The sequence below is a fragment of the Ranitomeya variabilis genome, chromosome 6, assembly GCF_051348905.1.
Source record: "Ranitomeya variabilis isolate aRanVar5 chromosome 6, aRanVar5.hap1, whole genome shotgun sequence".
NCBI classification, from domain to species: Eukaryota; Metazoa; Chordata; class Amphibia; order Anura; family Dendrobatidae; genus Ranitomeya; species Ranitomeya variabilis.
The window spans coordinates 94,327,508-94,345,057 of record NC_135237.1 but is presented as its reverse complement, the minus strand read 5'-3'; the positions used below and the strand labels follow the sequence as shown (position 1 = coordinate 94,345,057).

Below are 17,550 nucleotides of genomic sequence, written 5' to 3'. Positions count from 1 at the left end.
TTGGCCATTTTGCCACATAATAGAGTATCTTCTAATCAAAACTAGCTGGTGCAAGGATAAGTATCGCGCCCCTATATACATCTCTAGCTAAATAATGCCACCGCAGAATCCCCTATACGGGAAAAGGACCATGCCCAGCAGGGACCATGTCATCAGGTCACCTATATTTGCTTATCGGTGGTCACCAGAAAAGCAGGGACTAAGCCGGAGTCCAGACGAGCACGTCCGCCCCTCAACTATGCACAGTGAGTGTAATCCAAAACAACAACAATGGAACGTGGTGCACACAGACAGAGGGTGAGGCATAGGGCTAAGGACATGTTCACACAGTCTTACATGACAAATGAGAGAAAAAGAAAAGAACCCCAAAAGACCTTCAGTATAGACCACCAGACCCTAAGCATAACAAAATTGAAAGAGTGCTAGGATAGGGGACAAGCAAACAAACCACAGGAGAAGCTATAGAGATAACCTCAGCAAGATAGCCCTTAATTGGGAAGCTGTGACACCAAACATCCATCTAACTTGGAATACAGCCACCAAAGCCTGCATGTGCCTGGAGAGTATAAATAGCTCCTTCTAAGATGTAATAGGACAAACCAAACGAGGAAGTGAAAACACCTGCATAGAAGCAAAACACAGGCTGTGGTCCAACAGAGAGGGAAACCGACCACACAGCCACAGGTCTCCGGATCAAGCCATGACAGGAGGAAACCACTGATGGAAGCCAATCATAAAAAAATGCAAGACTGGAATTTGCCAAAATGCATATTGACAAGCCACAAAGCTTCAGGGAGAATGTCCTTTGGATAGATGAGACAAAACTGGAGTTTTTGGCAACTCACATCAACTCTATGTTCATAGCAAAAATGAAGGATACAAAGAAAAGAACATTGTACCTACTGTGAAACATGGAGGAGGTTCGGCTATGTTTTGGGGTTGTTTGGCTGCATCTGGCACAGGGAGTCTTGAATCTGTGCAGGGTACAATTAAATCCCAAGACTATTAAGGCATTCTGGAGCAAAATGTGCTGCCTAATGTCAGAAAGCTTGGTCTGAGTCGCAAGCAGGGGCGTAACTACCGCGGTCGCAGCGGTCGCCATTGCGACCGGGCCCCGCAGGTCAGGGGCCCAGGGCCGGCCCCTGACCTGTGGGGCCGGACTGGCCATCGGGCACTTCTGGCAAATGCCAGAAGAGCCGGTGCCAGTAGTGGGCCGCCCGCTGTACTGTTCCCCCCCGTCCCCCGCCAGTGCCGCCGCCGCATTTAACTATACCGGCGTCTATGACACTGGTATAGTTCAATGCAATGATGTCGGAGAGAGCGTCTCCTGACGCTCCCTCTCCCATCATTCCCCGCTCTGCCTCTGACAGTACACTGCGGGTGCGCGATGACGTCATATCATCGCGCACCTGCTGTGTCCTGCGCAGACTGCAGCCACCGAGACAGGAGCAGGGACGAGCAGCGCGGGCAAAAGGAAGGGTGAGGAGAGTGTTTTTTTTTTTTCTTTTTAACCGGACTGTGGGGCCATTATCGGGGGGGGTGGTGGGATGAGATGTGGGCTATGCTCTATATACCCCTGTGCGGGCTGTGCTGTATATACCCCCGTGCCGGCTGTGCTGTATACATCCCTGTGCGGGCTGTGCTGTATATACCCGTGCTGGCTGTGCTCTATATACCCCAGTGCGGGCTGTGCTGTATATATCCCTGTGCGGGCTGTGCTGTATATATCCCTGTGTGGGCTGTGCTGTATATATCCCTGTGCTGGCTGTGCTGTATATATCCCTGTGCGGGCTGTGCTGTATATATCCTTGTGCGGGCTGTGCTGTATATACCCCTGTGCGGGCTGTGCTGTATATACCCCTGTGCGGGCTGTGCTCTATATACCCCTGTGTGGGCTGTGCTGTATATATCCCTGTGCGGGCTGTGCTCTATATACCCCTGTGTGGGCTGTGCTCTATATACCCCTGTGCGGGCTGTGCTGTATATATCCCTGTGCGGGCTGTGCTGTATATATCCCTGTGTGAGCTGTGCTGTATATATTCCTGTGCGGGCTGTGCTGTATATACCCCTGTGTGGGCTGTGCTCTATATACCCCTGTGCGGGCTGTGCTGTATATATCCCTGTGCGGGCTGTGCTCTATATACCCCTGTGCGGGCTGTGCTCTATATACCACTGTGCGGGCTGTGCTGGATATACCACTGTGCGGGCTGTGCTGGATATACCACTGTGCGGGCTGTGCTGGATATACCACTGTGCGGGCTGTGCTGGATATACCACTGTGCGGGCTGTGCTGGATATACCACTGTGCGGGCTGTGCTCTATATACCACTGTGCGGGCTGTGCTCTATATACCACTGTGCGGGCTGTGCTCTATATACCACTGTGCGGGCTGTGCTGGATATACCACTGTGCGGGCTGTGCTCTATATACCACTGTGCGGGCTGTGCTCTATATACCACTGTGCGGGCTGTGCTTGATATACCACTGTGCGGGCTGTGCTGGATATACCACTGCGGGCTGTCCTGGATATACCACTGTGCGGGCTGTGCTCTATATACCACTGTGCGGGCTGTGCTCTATATACCACTGTGCGGGCTGTGCTGGATATACCACTGTGCGGGCTGTGCTGGATATACCACTGTGCGGGCTGTGCTGGCACCCAACACCATGTTGCAGTGCAGGAGATTCCTGCAACAGTCTGAGGCGTATCTAGGGGAATGTGGGGGGGGGGGCCCCATTTGGAAGTTCGCACCGGAGCCCATAGCTTTGTAGTTACGCCACTGGTCGCAAGTCATGTGTCTTTCAACAGGGTAAACAAAAACACACAGCTAAAATCATCAAAGAATGTCATTGGATTGTTCAAGTTGCTTCTATGAATCTTGATCTTGATCCTACTGAACATCTGAAGAAAGGGCTGAAAATTGTAGTCTGAAGAAGGCACCGTTTACACCTGAAACTGCTGGAGCAGTTTGGTTTGCTCCTGAGAAGTAGGTCAATATACCTGTGGACAGGTGCACTGCAGAAGTCTCATTGAGAGTTACAGAAATCGTTTGTTTGCAGTGATTGCCTTAAAAGTTTGTGCAAAAAAATATTAAGTTAAAGGTTCCATCATTTTTGTCCAGCCATTTTCATTATTACTATTATTTTTTTTTTCTGCTGAACCACAACATAAAGCAATGTCTAATTTTCATTAGTTGATATTCACCAAATTTAAAATTGAAAATTACTTTTGTCAGTTTCTAATTCTTTCAGTGACTATTGTGGGTTTTTTTTAAAGTTAACAGAAGGGTGGCAACAATTTTTTCCATGCTTGTATAGCCTTAAAACTTTGCTTCATCGTATTGCTCTGAGAATTGGAAATGTATAAATACATTGACAAATGGGCATTATTGTTCCCATGTCAAAAGGGGGTGTGACCTTACACTGGCCAACCAATGCTGGTCGTATTAAGCTTTGAAGAAACACATCCTAAATGACAAGAGTAAAAGTAACACCCAGTTATAATTGTCCTTATGTGTACGGACACACACTTTAAAGTAACTCCTTAGAGAAAGCCAAAAGTGCCCCACCCATCCAACAAAGTTAGGCCGGCGTCACACTCAGCGTAAGACAATACGGTCCGTTTTTTACGGCCGTAATACGGCCGTAATACGGAGAAATGTTCCCAAAATAGTGATCCGTAGTCAGGGTGTGTCAGCGTATTTTGCGCATGGCATCCTCCGTATGTAATCCGTATGGCATCCGTACTGCGATATTTTCTCGCAGGCTTGCAAAACCGACATCTAATGGATTTATGTGCTCAAATGTTCGGGAAAACATATATACAGTATATATATATATATATATATATATATATGTCATTGAGACACATATATATATAGTCTGTATTTATATTTACTACAGCGCGATATCTGTGAAAAGCCGGTAATTCAATTGCCGGCTTTTCATTTCTCCTTCCCAAACCCGACAGGATATGAGACATGGTTTACATACAGTAAACCATCTCATATCCCCATTTTTTTTGCATATTCCACACTACTAATGTTAGTAGTGTGTGTATGCAAAATTTCAGCGCTGTAGCTGCTAAAATAAAGGGTTAAATGGCGGAAAAAATTGGCGTGGGCTCCCGCGCAATTTTCTCCGCCAGAGTGGTAAAGCCAGTGACTGACGGCAGATATTAATAGCCAGGAGAGGGTCCATGGTTATTGGCCCCCCCCTGGCTACAAACATCTGCCCCCAGCCACCCCAGAAAAGGCACATCTGGAAGATGCGCCTGTTCTGGCACTTGGCCACTCTCTTCCCATTCCCGTGTAGCGGTGGGATATGGGGTAATGAAGGGTTAATGCCACCTTGCTATTGTAAGGTGACATTAAGCCAGATTAATAATGGAGAGGCGTCAATTATGACACCTATCCAGTATTAATCCAATTGTTTGAAAGGGTTAAAAAACACACACACACATGATTTAAAAGTATTTTAATGAAATAAACACAGCGGTTGTTTTAATATTTTATTGCTCTCTCAGTCCATTTGCAGACCCTCGCTTGGCAAAACAATAAACCCACAATATACATACCTTCTGCTGACCCGTCACGTCCCACGAGGTAATCCATCTGAAGGGGTTAAAATAATTTACAAGCAGGAGCCTGCAAATGCAGCTGTGCTCGTGCTTGTAATTCCCCGGCGAATGAAGGAAATGTAGGTCATTGACCTACATTTCCTTCAGTCGCGGTGATGCGCCCCTGCTGGATGTTCTCATGAACTGCAGCCTGGGAACTTTTTCCCACGCTCCAGGTCATATGAGGACATCCACCAGGGGGCGCATCACCGCGACTGAAGGAAATGTAGGTCAATGACCTACATTTCCTTCATTCGCCGGGGAATTACAAGCACGAGCACAGCTGCATTTGCAGGGCTCCTGCTTGTAAATTATTTTAACCCCTTCAGATGGATTACCTCGTGGGACGTGACAGGTCAGCAGAAGGTATGTATATTGTGGGTTTATTGTTTTGCCAAGCGAGGGTCTGCAAATGGATTGAGAGAGCAATAAAATATTAAAACAACCGCTGTGTTTATTTCATTAAAATACTTTTAAATCGTGTGTGTGTGTTTTTTAACCCTTTCAAACAATTGGATTAATAATGGATAGGTGTCATAATTGACGCCTCTCCATTATTAATCTGGCTTAATGTCACCTTACAATAGCAAGGTGGCATTAACCCTTCATTACCCCATATCCCACCGCTACACGGGAATGGGAAGAGAGTGGCCAAGTGCCAGAATAGGCGCATCTTCCAGATGTGCCTTTTCTGGGGTGGCTGGGGGCAGATGTTTGTAGCCAGGGGGGGCCAATAACCATGGACCCTCTCCTGGCTATTAATATCTGCCGTCAGTCACTGGCTTTACCACTCTGGCGGAGAAAATTGCGCGGGAGCCCACGCCAATCTTTTCCGCCATTTAACCCTTTATTTTAGCAGCTACAGCGCTGAAATTTTGCATACACACACTACTAACATTAGTAGTGTGGAATATGCAAAAAAAATGGGGATATGAGATGGTTTACTGTATGTAAACCATGTCTCATATCCTGTCGGGTTTGGGAAGGAGAAATGAAAAGCCGGCAATTGAATTACCGACTTTTCACTAACACCGCTGCGTATTTCTCGCAAGTCACACTGCTGGTCCGTGTGGAATCCGTATTTTTCTCGCCCCCATAGACTTTCATTGCCGATTTTTTTGCGCAATACGCTGACAAACGCAGCATGCTGCGATTTTGTACGGCCGTAGAACGCCGTATATTACGGATCCGTAATATACGGCTGATAGGACGAGACCCATTGAGAAGCATTGTGCCGTATGTTATGCGAGTTTTACGCACGTAGTTTCTGCGCTCTTACGTCCGTAAAACTCGCATGTGTGACGGCGGCCTTATACTTAGCTTTTCCCCAGAGAACCATGAGTGATGTATACATGGAGCAGAACAGCTGATTGTGCCTTTCTGGAATATCAGGAACCAGGTAACGCTATGGAGTTGAGGTGATGGTGGGGGAAATATGGAGGTGAGGTGATGGTGGGGGTAAATCTCCCTCTACCTCCCCCCCAAAAGAAAAATTATATATATAATGTAATATACTTCTTGCAATAAAAAGTACATATATGAACTTAACTTTACTAAAAAGGTGTTTTTTTCTCTCTCTTATAGATGGTGATACGTATGATGATGTGAGCCAGCCTTGTCCAAGTGATGACATTTATGAAGAGCTTCCAGGTATGAATCCTAATTATTATTATATTTCTTACTGTCAAGCTCCTAAATCACCTGTGCACATTTGTATAAAGACATCCAACTTCGGAATGGCCCATAGGGTAACAGGGCAATCCCCCGGTGGGCCCCTGTGACGAGCTGGACCCCAACACAACTGTATGGGCAGTACTTGGCATAATCCACTTGATTCACTCTGTACAGAAAAAAAGCAGCATCTCATCACTCATTAACCGAACTACCCAGTTTGTTATTACGGTATATACTGTAGACATATAGGTAAGTTTATGACTGACGGTAGTGTAATATTTGTATGCAAGCGAAAAGTGGGCCCCCCAAAGTTAATGTTACTGGTGGGCCCTTGGCACCCCAGTCTGACACTGAAAACATCACTATAATATATCTCTTACATATACAGTCCATAATAGTCATCCCAACTAGAACATTTATGGGGACAAAATGGGACTAGAGTTTTGTTTCACAGATTTAAGGTCGTTTCCACCATGGACGTTAATGAAGAGCTGACTGCAAGATCTGTTCATTGAAGTCTAATGAAGTTATGGAAAGCGACAAGTGCTGCCGGCTGTGCCATTATTGTCAGAAGAAAATGACTGTTCAAACCGAGCTCAAGTGCACCCTGAGCGCGAGCATACAGTGCAGTTCACCTTTCTGCCTACTGTTTTGCATATCTTCATCCTCCTGTTCTTGGATTGACCTCTCTGGTTTTACAGTAAGCAGAGAATCCAGGGATAGATGGAAAACAAGTAGGTGGGAACATGAACTAAACTACGCATCAAGGGTGCACAGAGTGACTGGACCTGGTTTGATCAGTCATTTCTTGCTGACATTTTTCCAGTATTAAGCTTAAAATGTTAATTTCCCTTTAATTCTTGCTTGATTGTGTTACTCGATTGTGCATATACGGTTTCATTTTGGACCAAACAGGCATATATGTTGATCGAGAGCTCTCCTTGACATTTCCAGGACAGTCATCCTGTAATTATTCTGTTTGCACAAATGTAGTAGGAATCGCAAATCTAACATGTGGATTTCTCATTATAAAGCCTTATTAAATTGTCCTGCAAGTTTGTGCCGCCAATAGTGGTGCTGGTAATCTACAAATGACAATACAGTAATTTACCATATAGAACAATAAAAGGTCCTGAGAATTGACACCACTTTCCCCTGAAATTTGCTGGCTGCAAGTGTTTACTTGGCGGCACATAACTATACCGATTCTAGATAATGGCACAAATAGAGCCATTATAATGAAAAGGATCAGTCCTTATGGGAATTCTCTGCTTCTTACCTACTCTAATTTAATGACTTCCATGAACTAGTGAATTTGTCATCTTTTGCTAGGACTAAAGCTTTCCTGGAAATATCATACATTAAAGGGCACCACTTGTCCCACTATTTCGGTACATCAGCCAGGAGTGAACACAGCCATCATGGTCTAGTACACTCGTGTATTGCAATGTGCTTTTCTCCATAGAAACTCAACCAGAATAAAAATAGAGAGTGAAAAAAAGAAAGGTTAATGCAGGGCATGCACTAGAGTTCATGCTAGTAAGGCAAAGGAATCTGCCTGTGAAAAATTCTATAGGGAAATGGTTATGTAAACTTAATTTGAGTGGACCCAGGCCATCATCTCCATGCTATAAATACGCATTTATTGACATATAAGACCTACAGCTCAGCCGAGGTACAGCTAGAGCAGATAGTGGCTGCTTTCTACAGCGTTTAACCACCTGACATCATTCCTAATGCACCAGATGGTAGCATTTTATTTCAGTACTCGCCACCTAGTGGCCAAAATATGCAATGTACTTTGATGAAAATGTGATTTGACAAGTTGGCATCTGTAACATCTGTAAACAATCAGGAAACTCAAAATCCACTATATACAGTGTCCATAATCTACAGATCTGTACTGTACCTCCATATACTGAGGAGCACTGAAATATTATCCAATGGAGTGAGTACACAACATGCAGCGTCAGGAGGTTTACCATGTAGTAGTGCTAAATACAGAGATTATGCAGCAGCTCACAGAGTGCCTAAACCTTCACCTGATACACTGCCACCGTACAAGGATATGTAATAAAGCATACTAGGAGGACTCTAACTTTTCATTTAATTTTTGTGTATATGGAGCAGCCCCCAAACGCAGGGCAGCGGGGTACTCGGTACCAGGTCTCTCAGGGTTCTGGGGATGTCACGGTGGCCTGACCCAGTCCGTGGCCCTGCTAAGGGGCGCCCAATTAAAGATGTAGGTGACGGTGTAGGTCGCAGTAAATAACGAGGACACAGGGTTGCAGTCTCTTTACCTCTTTACTGAAGGCTTCAGCATCCGCAGTCCAGAGCACTGCTAACAGGGCTGGCTGAGACCGGCTGGTCCGCAGGCACATCCAGAGTTCCCTTTGCAGGTGGAAATCAGTAGCCTTCCTACTAGCGCCTGGGTGTTGTAGTACTTCCCTGCTGAGCACCACGGGATAGTCCTCACAACTGTCGTGTATGTTTCTGATATTCTCTCTCCGTCCCCCAGATGGTATGGATAGGACGCACCCGTATGACGGGGGTAGGCCTGGAGTTATTTTATAGGGACCCTAGAGACGCCCCTCTCCCACAATTGCCTCCGTTGTCTTCATTAGGTGAAAAGGGTGAGAGCCAACCTAAAGTTAACTGCCCTGCCGTTGGTTCAAAGTAATGCGTAGAGTCTGTTACTTTCTCGGCGTCCCGGCCACCGGCTACGCGCCTCAGTAGGATGTTGCCGATCTCGGGGCACGACTCCTACTGGTTCTATCGCCTTTGTGCTGTGATCTCGTTTCTCACTTCTCCACAATATACTTCGCTTCGTGTCCTTTCTTAGGAGTCTGCCGCTATAAGGCACAGGCATGGCTCCGTAACGATCTGTCTGTGCTAGGCCGCTGTCAGGATCCCACCCCTGACAGGTCCTCTCTCGAACTCTCCCCAGATACTTTCTCCCTAACTTCCTATCCAACCCCCAGTTTTACTCATGTGTGAGGAGTGGCCTAGTAGATAGGACCTTTTGCTCCCCCTGGCAGCAGGAGTGTGAAGTGTAATGTGTGACTGTGATACCTGCAAGGTGAACTCGTTTAGTGCAATCAGACGTACCATCACTCCCCCTGGTGGAAGAGCGACGTTACTGCAACGACCAGACTCTGGGGCGCTACATATACTTATTTGGGAATTTTCAGAATGCATATAAAGTATACAGCTGGTAACAGCTTGCTAGTCCTAATTAAAGAGGTTGTCCACTCCTTTAACATTGATGGCCTGTCCTTAGGGTAGGTAATCAATGTCTGATCCGTGGGGTGCGACATCAAACATCGCTGCTTATCAGCTGTTCCCGATGCCAAAAGTGCTCAGGAAAGTTATGTTCACACATTTTGTTTTTGCTATTTTTTTTTTTAGTAGGCAAAACCTTCTCTCTTGGCAATAAAGAAGCTGCTTACATAATACAGGTTTTGCTGTGTTTTTTTGCTGCGTTTTTATTGCTGATTTTTTGTTGTCTTTTGTGCATGTTATTTAAGGTTAGTGGCCCAACAAAAAACTTGAGTTTTTGCAGCAAAAACTGATACCTGCTTTTCTACTGCATTTTTTGTACTTACTATTGTTTCCTAAGGGTGAAAAAACACTACAAATACGCTGAAAAATGCTGAAAAAAGTGACATGCAGAAGTTTGTAAAAACACAGCAGTTTTCCAAATCAGTCAGGAAAAAAAACAATGTGTGCATGAGATTTCTGTAAAATGCAGCTTAAAATTTGCATTAAAAAAGCAGCAAAAAAAATGCAAAAATGCAACTTGTGAACATAGCCTTACAGAGCTGCTCCATCTACTGATAGCAGCCGCCGGCACCGAGAACAGCTGATCAGTAGGCGTGTTGGGTGTCGCCAGGGCTGCCATCAGGAATTTAAGGGCCCTATACTGGTAAAATTTTGGGGCCCCATTGAGACTCTGCCCAGACTCCACCCCAGCTCTGCCTCCACCCCTCAAACCTTCCACAGTCCCACCTCTCACTCTTAGAAAAACTCTACTTCTGCACCACGTCCTCACCAATTATACATTGACCCCTTTCTGACATTTGCAGTAACAATATGTCCACGCGCCCTGGGCCTTATTGACTAGGGTCGTATTATTACTGTGTAACAAAGCAGCATGGGGTGGTAGTCATAACCGAGTCCACTAGATCACAGTCAGTGAGCACTCCGGACCCTTGCACATGAAAAAGACAGGTGTGGTCCCAGCCCTGTAGCACAGTCAAATTACTTTCAGCACTCGGTTGCTCTCCACACAGGAACGGCATTCTCCATATGTATCACACGGCACACTCCGGTTCCAGCTCCTGAGAGCTAACAGTCCCTTGGTGGGCACTCACACAGTCCTAGTGCCCATTCCAGCTGCCCAGCAGTCCATTGGCAGCACTTTCTCCCATCCAGGGTATAGCACGCTCCTAACAGGGTAGCACCTCTTGCCACAGGCAATCCTGCCCGGGTTCTGCTGCAGAAGCAGGATATTGCTGCTTCTTCCAGGCTGCTAACTCAGCCTTTTTTTTGTTAACCTTTACTGTCCCTGAACTAATCATGTTCAATACAATGCAGTACAATACAGGAACATGAAATCAAAAGAACCGTCACACAGTACATTTACAACAATAAAACAGCAGTAAACAGTAGTACCACAGGTGTTATGGTTCTGGTGGTTAGGAACACATGAACTGACCTGATAAGTAAACCAAAATAAGGACAAGCTCTGGGAATGTGGGAACTTTACTGACCGCAATCCTGATCCTATCAAACACACACTATAGGCAGCCGTGGAGTGTACCTGACTCGGCCTAGACGCCTCTTCACAGCCGGAGAAACTAGCTACCCCTAGAGAGAAACAAAGCCTCACTTGCCTCAGAGAAATTTTCCCCAAAGAGTAGGCAGCACCCACAAATAATAACGGTGAGTTAAGGGGAAAACACAAACATAGAAATGAAAATAGGTTTTAGCAAATGAGGCCCGCTAGTAACTAAATAGTCAGAAGATAGCATGGAATCTGTGCGGTCAGTATAAAATACTACAAAAATTATCCACGCAGAGAATACAAAAAGACCCCCACACCGACTCACGATGTGAGGGGCGCAACTCCGCACCCCAGAGCTTCCAGCTAGCAATCAAATAGCATATAAGCAAGCTGGACTGAACTCATCATATACTGAGAAACATTTTCAAAAAGCAATGAGCAAAAATGGACTAGTATGAACTTAGCTTCTCCACGAGGAGACAGGTCACAAGGGAAGTCCCAGAGAGATCTGAACCAGTACTGAATACAACGACAGCAGGCAACAAGTAAAGGTCCAGATGGAGTTAAATAGGCAGTAAGCCTAGCAGAAAACGAGGCAGCTGGGGTCCAGCTACAAACCAGCTGTAACACTCAAAGCCACCAGAGGGAGCCCATGAACAGAACTCACAAAGTACCACTCATGACCACAGGAGGGAGCCCGAGAACGGAATTCACAACAGTACCCCCCCCTTGAGGAGAGGTCACCGAACCCTCACCAGAGCCCCCAGGCCGATCAGGACGAGCCAAATGAAAGGCACGAACCAAATCGGCAGCATGGACATCAGAGGCAACCACCCAGGAATTATCCTCCTGACCATAGCCCTTCCATTTAACCAAATACTGAAGCTTCCGTCTCGAAACACGAGAATCCAAGATCTTCTCCACCACATACTCCAATTCTCCCTCGACCAACACCGGAGCAGGAGGATCAACAGAAGGAACCACAGGCACCACATACCTCCGCAACAATGACCTATGGAACACATTATGAATGGTAAAAGATGCTGGGAGGTCCAAACGAAATGACACAGGATTGAGGATTTCTGAAATCTTATAAGGACCAATGAAACGAGGTTTGAACTTAGGAGAGGAAACCTTCATAGGAACATAACGAGATGACAACCACACCAAATCCCCCACACGAAGTCGGGGACCCACACAGCAACGGCGATTAGCAAAGCGCTGAGCCTTCCCCTGTGACAACGTCAAATTGTCCACCACGTGGTTCCAAATCTGCTGCAACCTATCCACCACAGAATCCACCCCAGGACAGTCAGAAGGCTCAACATGACCTGAGGAAAAACGAGGATGAAAACCAGAATTACAAAAAAAAGGCGAAACCAAAGTAGCAGAACTAGCCCGATTATTGAGGGCGAACTCAGCCAATGGCAAAAAATTCACCCAATCATCCTGATCAGCAGAAACAAAACATCTCAGATAAGTTTCCAGGGTCTGATTAGTTTGTTCGGTTTGGCCATTCGTCTGAGGATGGAAGGCCGAAGAAAAAGACAAATCAATGCCCATCTTAGCACAAAAGGACCGCCAAAATCTGGACACAAACTGGGACCCTCTGTCAGACACAATGTTCTCTGGAATACCATGCAAACGAACCACATTCTGAAAAAACAGCGGAACCAAATCAGAGGAGGAGGGTAACTTAGGCAAGGGCACCAAATGGACCATTTTAGAAAAACGATCACAAACCACCCAGATGACAGACATCCTCTGAGAGACTGGAAGATCCGAAATAAAATCCATGGAAATATGCGTCCAAGGCCTCTTCGGGACAGGCAATGGCAAAAGCAATCCACTGGCACGAGAACAGCAAGGCTTGGCCCGAGCACAAATCCCACAGGACTGCACAAAGGAACGCACATCCCGCGACAAAGAAGGCCACCAAAAGGACCTAGCCACCAAATCCCTGGTACCAAAAATCCCAGGATGACCCGCTAACACCGAAGAATGAACCTCGGAAATAACTCTACTGGTCCATCTATCCGGGACAAACAGTCTCTCCGGTGGACAACGGTCAGGTCTATCGGCCTGAAATTCCCGCAGCACCCGCCGCAAATCAGGGGAGATGGCAGACAAGATCACCCCCTCTCTGAGGATACCAGCCGGTTCAGAAACTCCCGGAGAGTCAGGCACAAAACTCCTAGAAAGGGCATCAGCCTTCACATTCTTTGAGCCCGGAAGGTACGAAACCACAAAATCAAAATGGGAGAAAAACAGCGACCATCGAGCTTGTCTAGGATTTAACCGCTTGGCAGACTCGAGATAAATCAAATTCTTGTGATCCGTCAAGACCACCACGCGATGCTTGGCTCCCTCAAGCCAATGTCGCCACTCCTCGAATGCCCACTTCATTGCCAACAACTCCCGATTACCAACATCATAATTCCGTTCGGCAGGCAAAAACTTTCTAGAAAAGAAAGCACATGGTCTCATCACCGAGCCATCAGAGCTTCTCTGTGACAAGACAGCCCCTGCTCCAATCTCAGAAGCATCAACCTCAACCTGAAAGGGAAGAGAGACATCAGGCTGACGCAAGACAGGAGCCGAAGAAAACCGACGTTTCAGCTCCTGAAAGGCCTCAACGGCCGCAGAAGACCAATTCGTCACATCAGCACCCTTTCTAGTCAAATCCGTCAAAGGCTTAACTACACTAGAAAAATTAGTGATGAAGCGACGGTAAAAATTAGCAAAGCCCAAGAACTTCTGAAGACTCTTCACCGATGTAGGTTGAGTCCAGTCATAAATGGCCTGGACTTTAACTGGATCCATCTCGATAGTAGAAGGGGAAAAAATAAAGCCCAAAAAGGAAACCTTCTGAACTCCAAAGAGACATTTAGAGCCCTTCACAAACAAGGCATTGGCACGCAGGACCTGAAACACCATCCTGACCTGCTTCACATGAGACTCCCAATCATCAGAAAAGACCAAAATATCATCCAGGTACACAATCATAAATCTATCCAGATACTCTCGGAAGATGTCGTGCATGAAGGACTGAAACACGGAAGGGGCATTAGAAAGCCCAAAAGGCATCACCAAGTACTCAAAATGACCTTCGGGCGTATTAAATGCTGTTTTCCATTCATCGCCCTGCTTTATACGCACAAGATTATAAGCTCCTCGAAGATCTATCTTGGTGAACCAACTAGCCCCCCCTAATCCGAGCAAACAGATCGGACAGCAGAGGCAAAGGGTACTGAAATTTGACCGTGATTTTATTTAGAAGGCGATAATCTATACAGGGTCTCAGATAACCATCCTTCTTGGCCACAAAAAAGAACCCTGCACCCAAAGGTGACGAGGACGGACGAATATGCCCTTTCTCCAAAGACTCCTTTATATAAGTCCGCATAGCGGTATGTTCTGGTACAGATAAATTAAAAAGTCGACCCTTAGGGAACTTACTACCAGGAATCAAATTTATAGCACAATCACAATCCCTATGAGGAGGTAGGGCACTGGATTTGGGCTCATCAAATACATCCTGGTAATCCGACAAAAATTCAGGGACTTCAGAAGGAGTAGAAGAAGCAATTGACACCAAAGGTACATCGCCATGTACCCCTTGACAACCCCAACTTGACACAGACATTGCTTTCCAATCCAGGACTGGATTATGAACCTGCAGCCATGGCAGACCCAACACGACAACATCATGCAAATTATGTAACACCAGAAAGCGAATAACCTCCTGATGTGCAGGAGTCATGCACATAGTTACTTGAGTCCAGTACTGAGGCTTATTCTTGGCCAATGGCGTAGCATCAATTCCCTTTAATGGAATAGGGAATTGCAATGGCTCCAAGATAAAACCACAGCGCCTGGCAAATGACAAATCCATCAAATTCTGGGCAGCGCCTGAATCCACAAAAGCCATAACAGAGTAGGATGACAGAGAGCAAATCAAAGTAACAGACAAAATGAATTTAGGCTGTACAGTACCTATGGTGACAGACTTAGCGAACCTTTTTGTGCACTTAGAACAGTCAGAGATAACATGAGTGGAGTCACCACAGTAAAAGCACAACCCATTCTGACGTCTGTGATTTTGCCGTTCAATTCTGGTCAGAATCCTGTCACATTGCATAGACTCAGGCTTCTGTTCAGAAAACACCGCCAGATGGTGCACAGGTTTGCACTCCCGCAAACGCCGATCAATCTGAATGGCCAAAGACATTGACTCATTCAGACCCGCAGGCGTGGGGAACCCCACCATAACATCCTTAAGGGCTTCAGAAAGACCCTTTCTGAAAATCGCTGCCAGGGCACACTCATTCCATTGAGTGAGCACAGACCACTTCCTAAACTTCTGACAGTAAACCTCTGCTTCATTCTGACCCTGAGAGAGAGCCAGCAAAATCTTTTCTGCCTGGTCCACTAGATTAGGTTCCTCATAAAGCAATCCAAGCGCCAGAAAAAACGCATCCACATTTAGCAATGCAGGATCTCCTGGCGCCTGGGAGAATGCGCAATCCTGAGGGTCACCACGTAACAAAGAAATAATAATTTTAACTTGCTGAGCAGGGTCACCAAAGGAACGAGGTCTCAGAGAAAGAAACAATTTGCAATTATTTTTTAAATTCAAAAACCTAGATCTATCTCCAGAGAACAGCTCAGGAATTGGTATTTTAGGTTCAGACATAGGACTGTGAATTACATAATCCTGAATGCTTTGTATCCTTGTAGCGAGCTGATCCACACAAGAGGACAGACCTTGAATGTCCATATCTGCAGCTGAGTCCTGAACCACCCAGAGATTAAGGGGAGGAGAGAGGCTAAACACACTGCAGAGGAAAAAAAAACCCCTCAGAGCTTCTCTTATCCCTCTTTTGCGATGCATTAACACTTTACGGGCCTGCTGTACTGTTATGGTTCTGGTGGTTAGGAACACATGAACTGACCTGATAAGTAAACCAAAATAAGGACAAGCTCTGGGAATGTGGGAACTTTACTGACCGCAATCCTGATCCTATCAAACACACACTATAGGCAGCCGTGGAGCATACCTGACTCGGCCTAGACGCCTCTTCACAGCCTGAGAAACTAGCTACCCCTAGAGAGAAACAAAGCCTCACTTGCCTCAGAGAAATTTTCCCCAAAGAGTAGGCAGCCCCCACAAATAATAACGGTGAGTTAAGGGGAAAACACAAACATAGAAATGAAAATAGGTTTTAGCAAATGAGGCCCGCTAGTAACTAAATAGTCAGAAGATAGCAAGGAATCTGTGCGGTCAGTATAAAATACTACAAAAATTATCCACGCAGAGAATACAAAAAGACCCCCACACCGACTCACGATGTGAGGGGCGCAACTCCGCACCCCAGAGCTTCCAGCTAACAATCAAATAGCATATAAGCAAGCTGGACTGAACTCATCATATACTGAGAAACATTTTCAAAAAGCAATGAGCAAAAATGGACTAGTATGAACTTAGCTTCTCCATGAGGAGACAGGTCACAAGGGAAGTCCCAGAGAGATCTGAACCAGTACTGAATACAACGACAGCAGGCAACAAGTAAAGGTCCAGATGGAGTTAAATAGGCAGTAAGCCTAGCAGAAAACGAGGCAGCTGGGGTCCAGCTACAGACCAGCCGTAACACTCAAAGCCACCAGAGGGAGCCCATGAACAGAACTCACAAAGTACCACTCATGACCACAGGAGGGAGCCCGAGAACGGAATTCACAACACACAGGAGACATATAGACACATTGATACATAGCCAACTATTAGAGCACATAGTAATACATGACATTAGAGTCTAAGCATAGATGAACTATCTGGGTGCCACATGGGACACACATGCCTGACATATATAGGAGGAAGAAGGCAGCTGAGAGTCCCTGCCACCTTCTTACAACTGCATGGCAATCGTGCGTACACACAGGCTGTGTATGCGCCTCTGGATGTCAGTTGATTCTGACAGCTGACACCCAGCACTAAGTGCCAGGAGTGGTCCCGCACCGCTCCTGGAACTTTAACCCCTAAATATAGATCGCAGCATTCCAGGAGCCAGCAGAGGGATAACAGCCCCTCTTCCCTTGGATTGGAGACCCCGCATCGTGACGCGGGGTCCCAATCGTTGCTATAGTGGCACGATGTCGTCAGAATGACATCCAGGCCACCAGAGCCAGGAAAGTTGCTTGATCATGCACAGTTATTATCTAGGGCAAATTCCCAGATTTTTCCCCAACTTCTATGCTACGCCAGATGAAGTAAAAAAAGCGACAGTGTCACCCTACACAGTAACAGGTTTCTCCATATCTGGCAGCAGTCCAGCGGCATCCTCTCCCCGGCCTGTGATTGGATGGTGGCACAGCAATATAGATTTTAACTGATTGATCAGTTATTGAACCGACACCATACGCCAGTATGCGCAGTAATGCCCTGATGACGGCCCTGAGTGTCGCACCCCACCGA

At 46.3% G+C, this 17,550-nt stretch overlaps 1 protein-coding gene across 1 annotated transcript in view; it reads left to right on the top strand.

Moving 5' to 3' along the window:
- Positions 1 to 17,550, top strand: part of SKAP2 (src kinase associated phosphoprotein 2) — a 339,596-nt gene that overhangs the window by 219,896 nt on the left and 102,150 nt on the right. Inside the window, exon 9 of the mRNA XM_077268802.1 lies at positions 6,203 to 6,268. Within this exon, the coding sequence (XP_077124917.1) occupies positions 6,203 to 6,268 (66 nt within the window). The remainder of the gene's footprint in view (positions 1 to 6,202; positions 6,269 to 17,550) is intronic.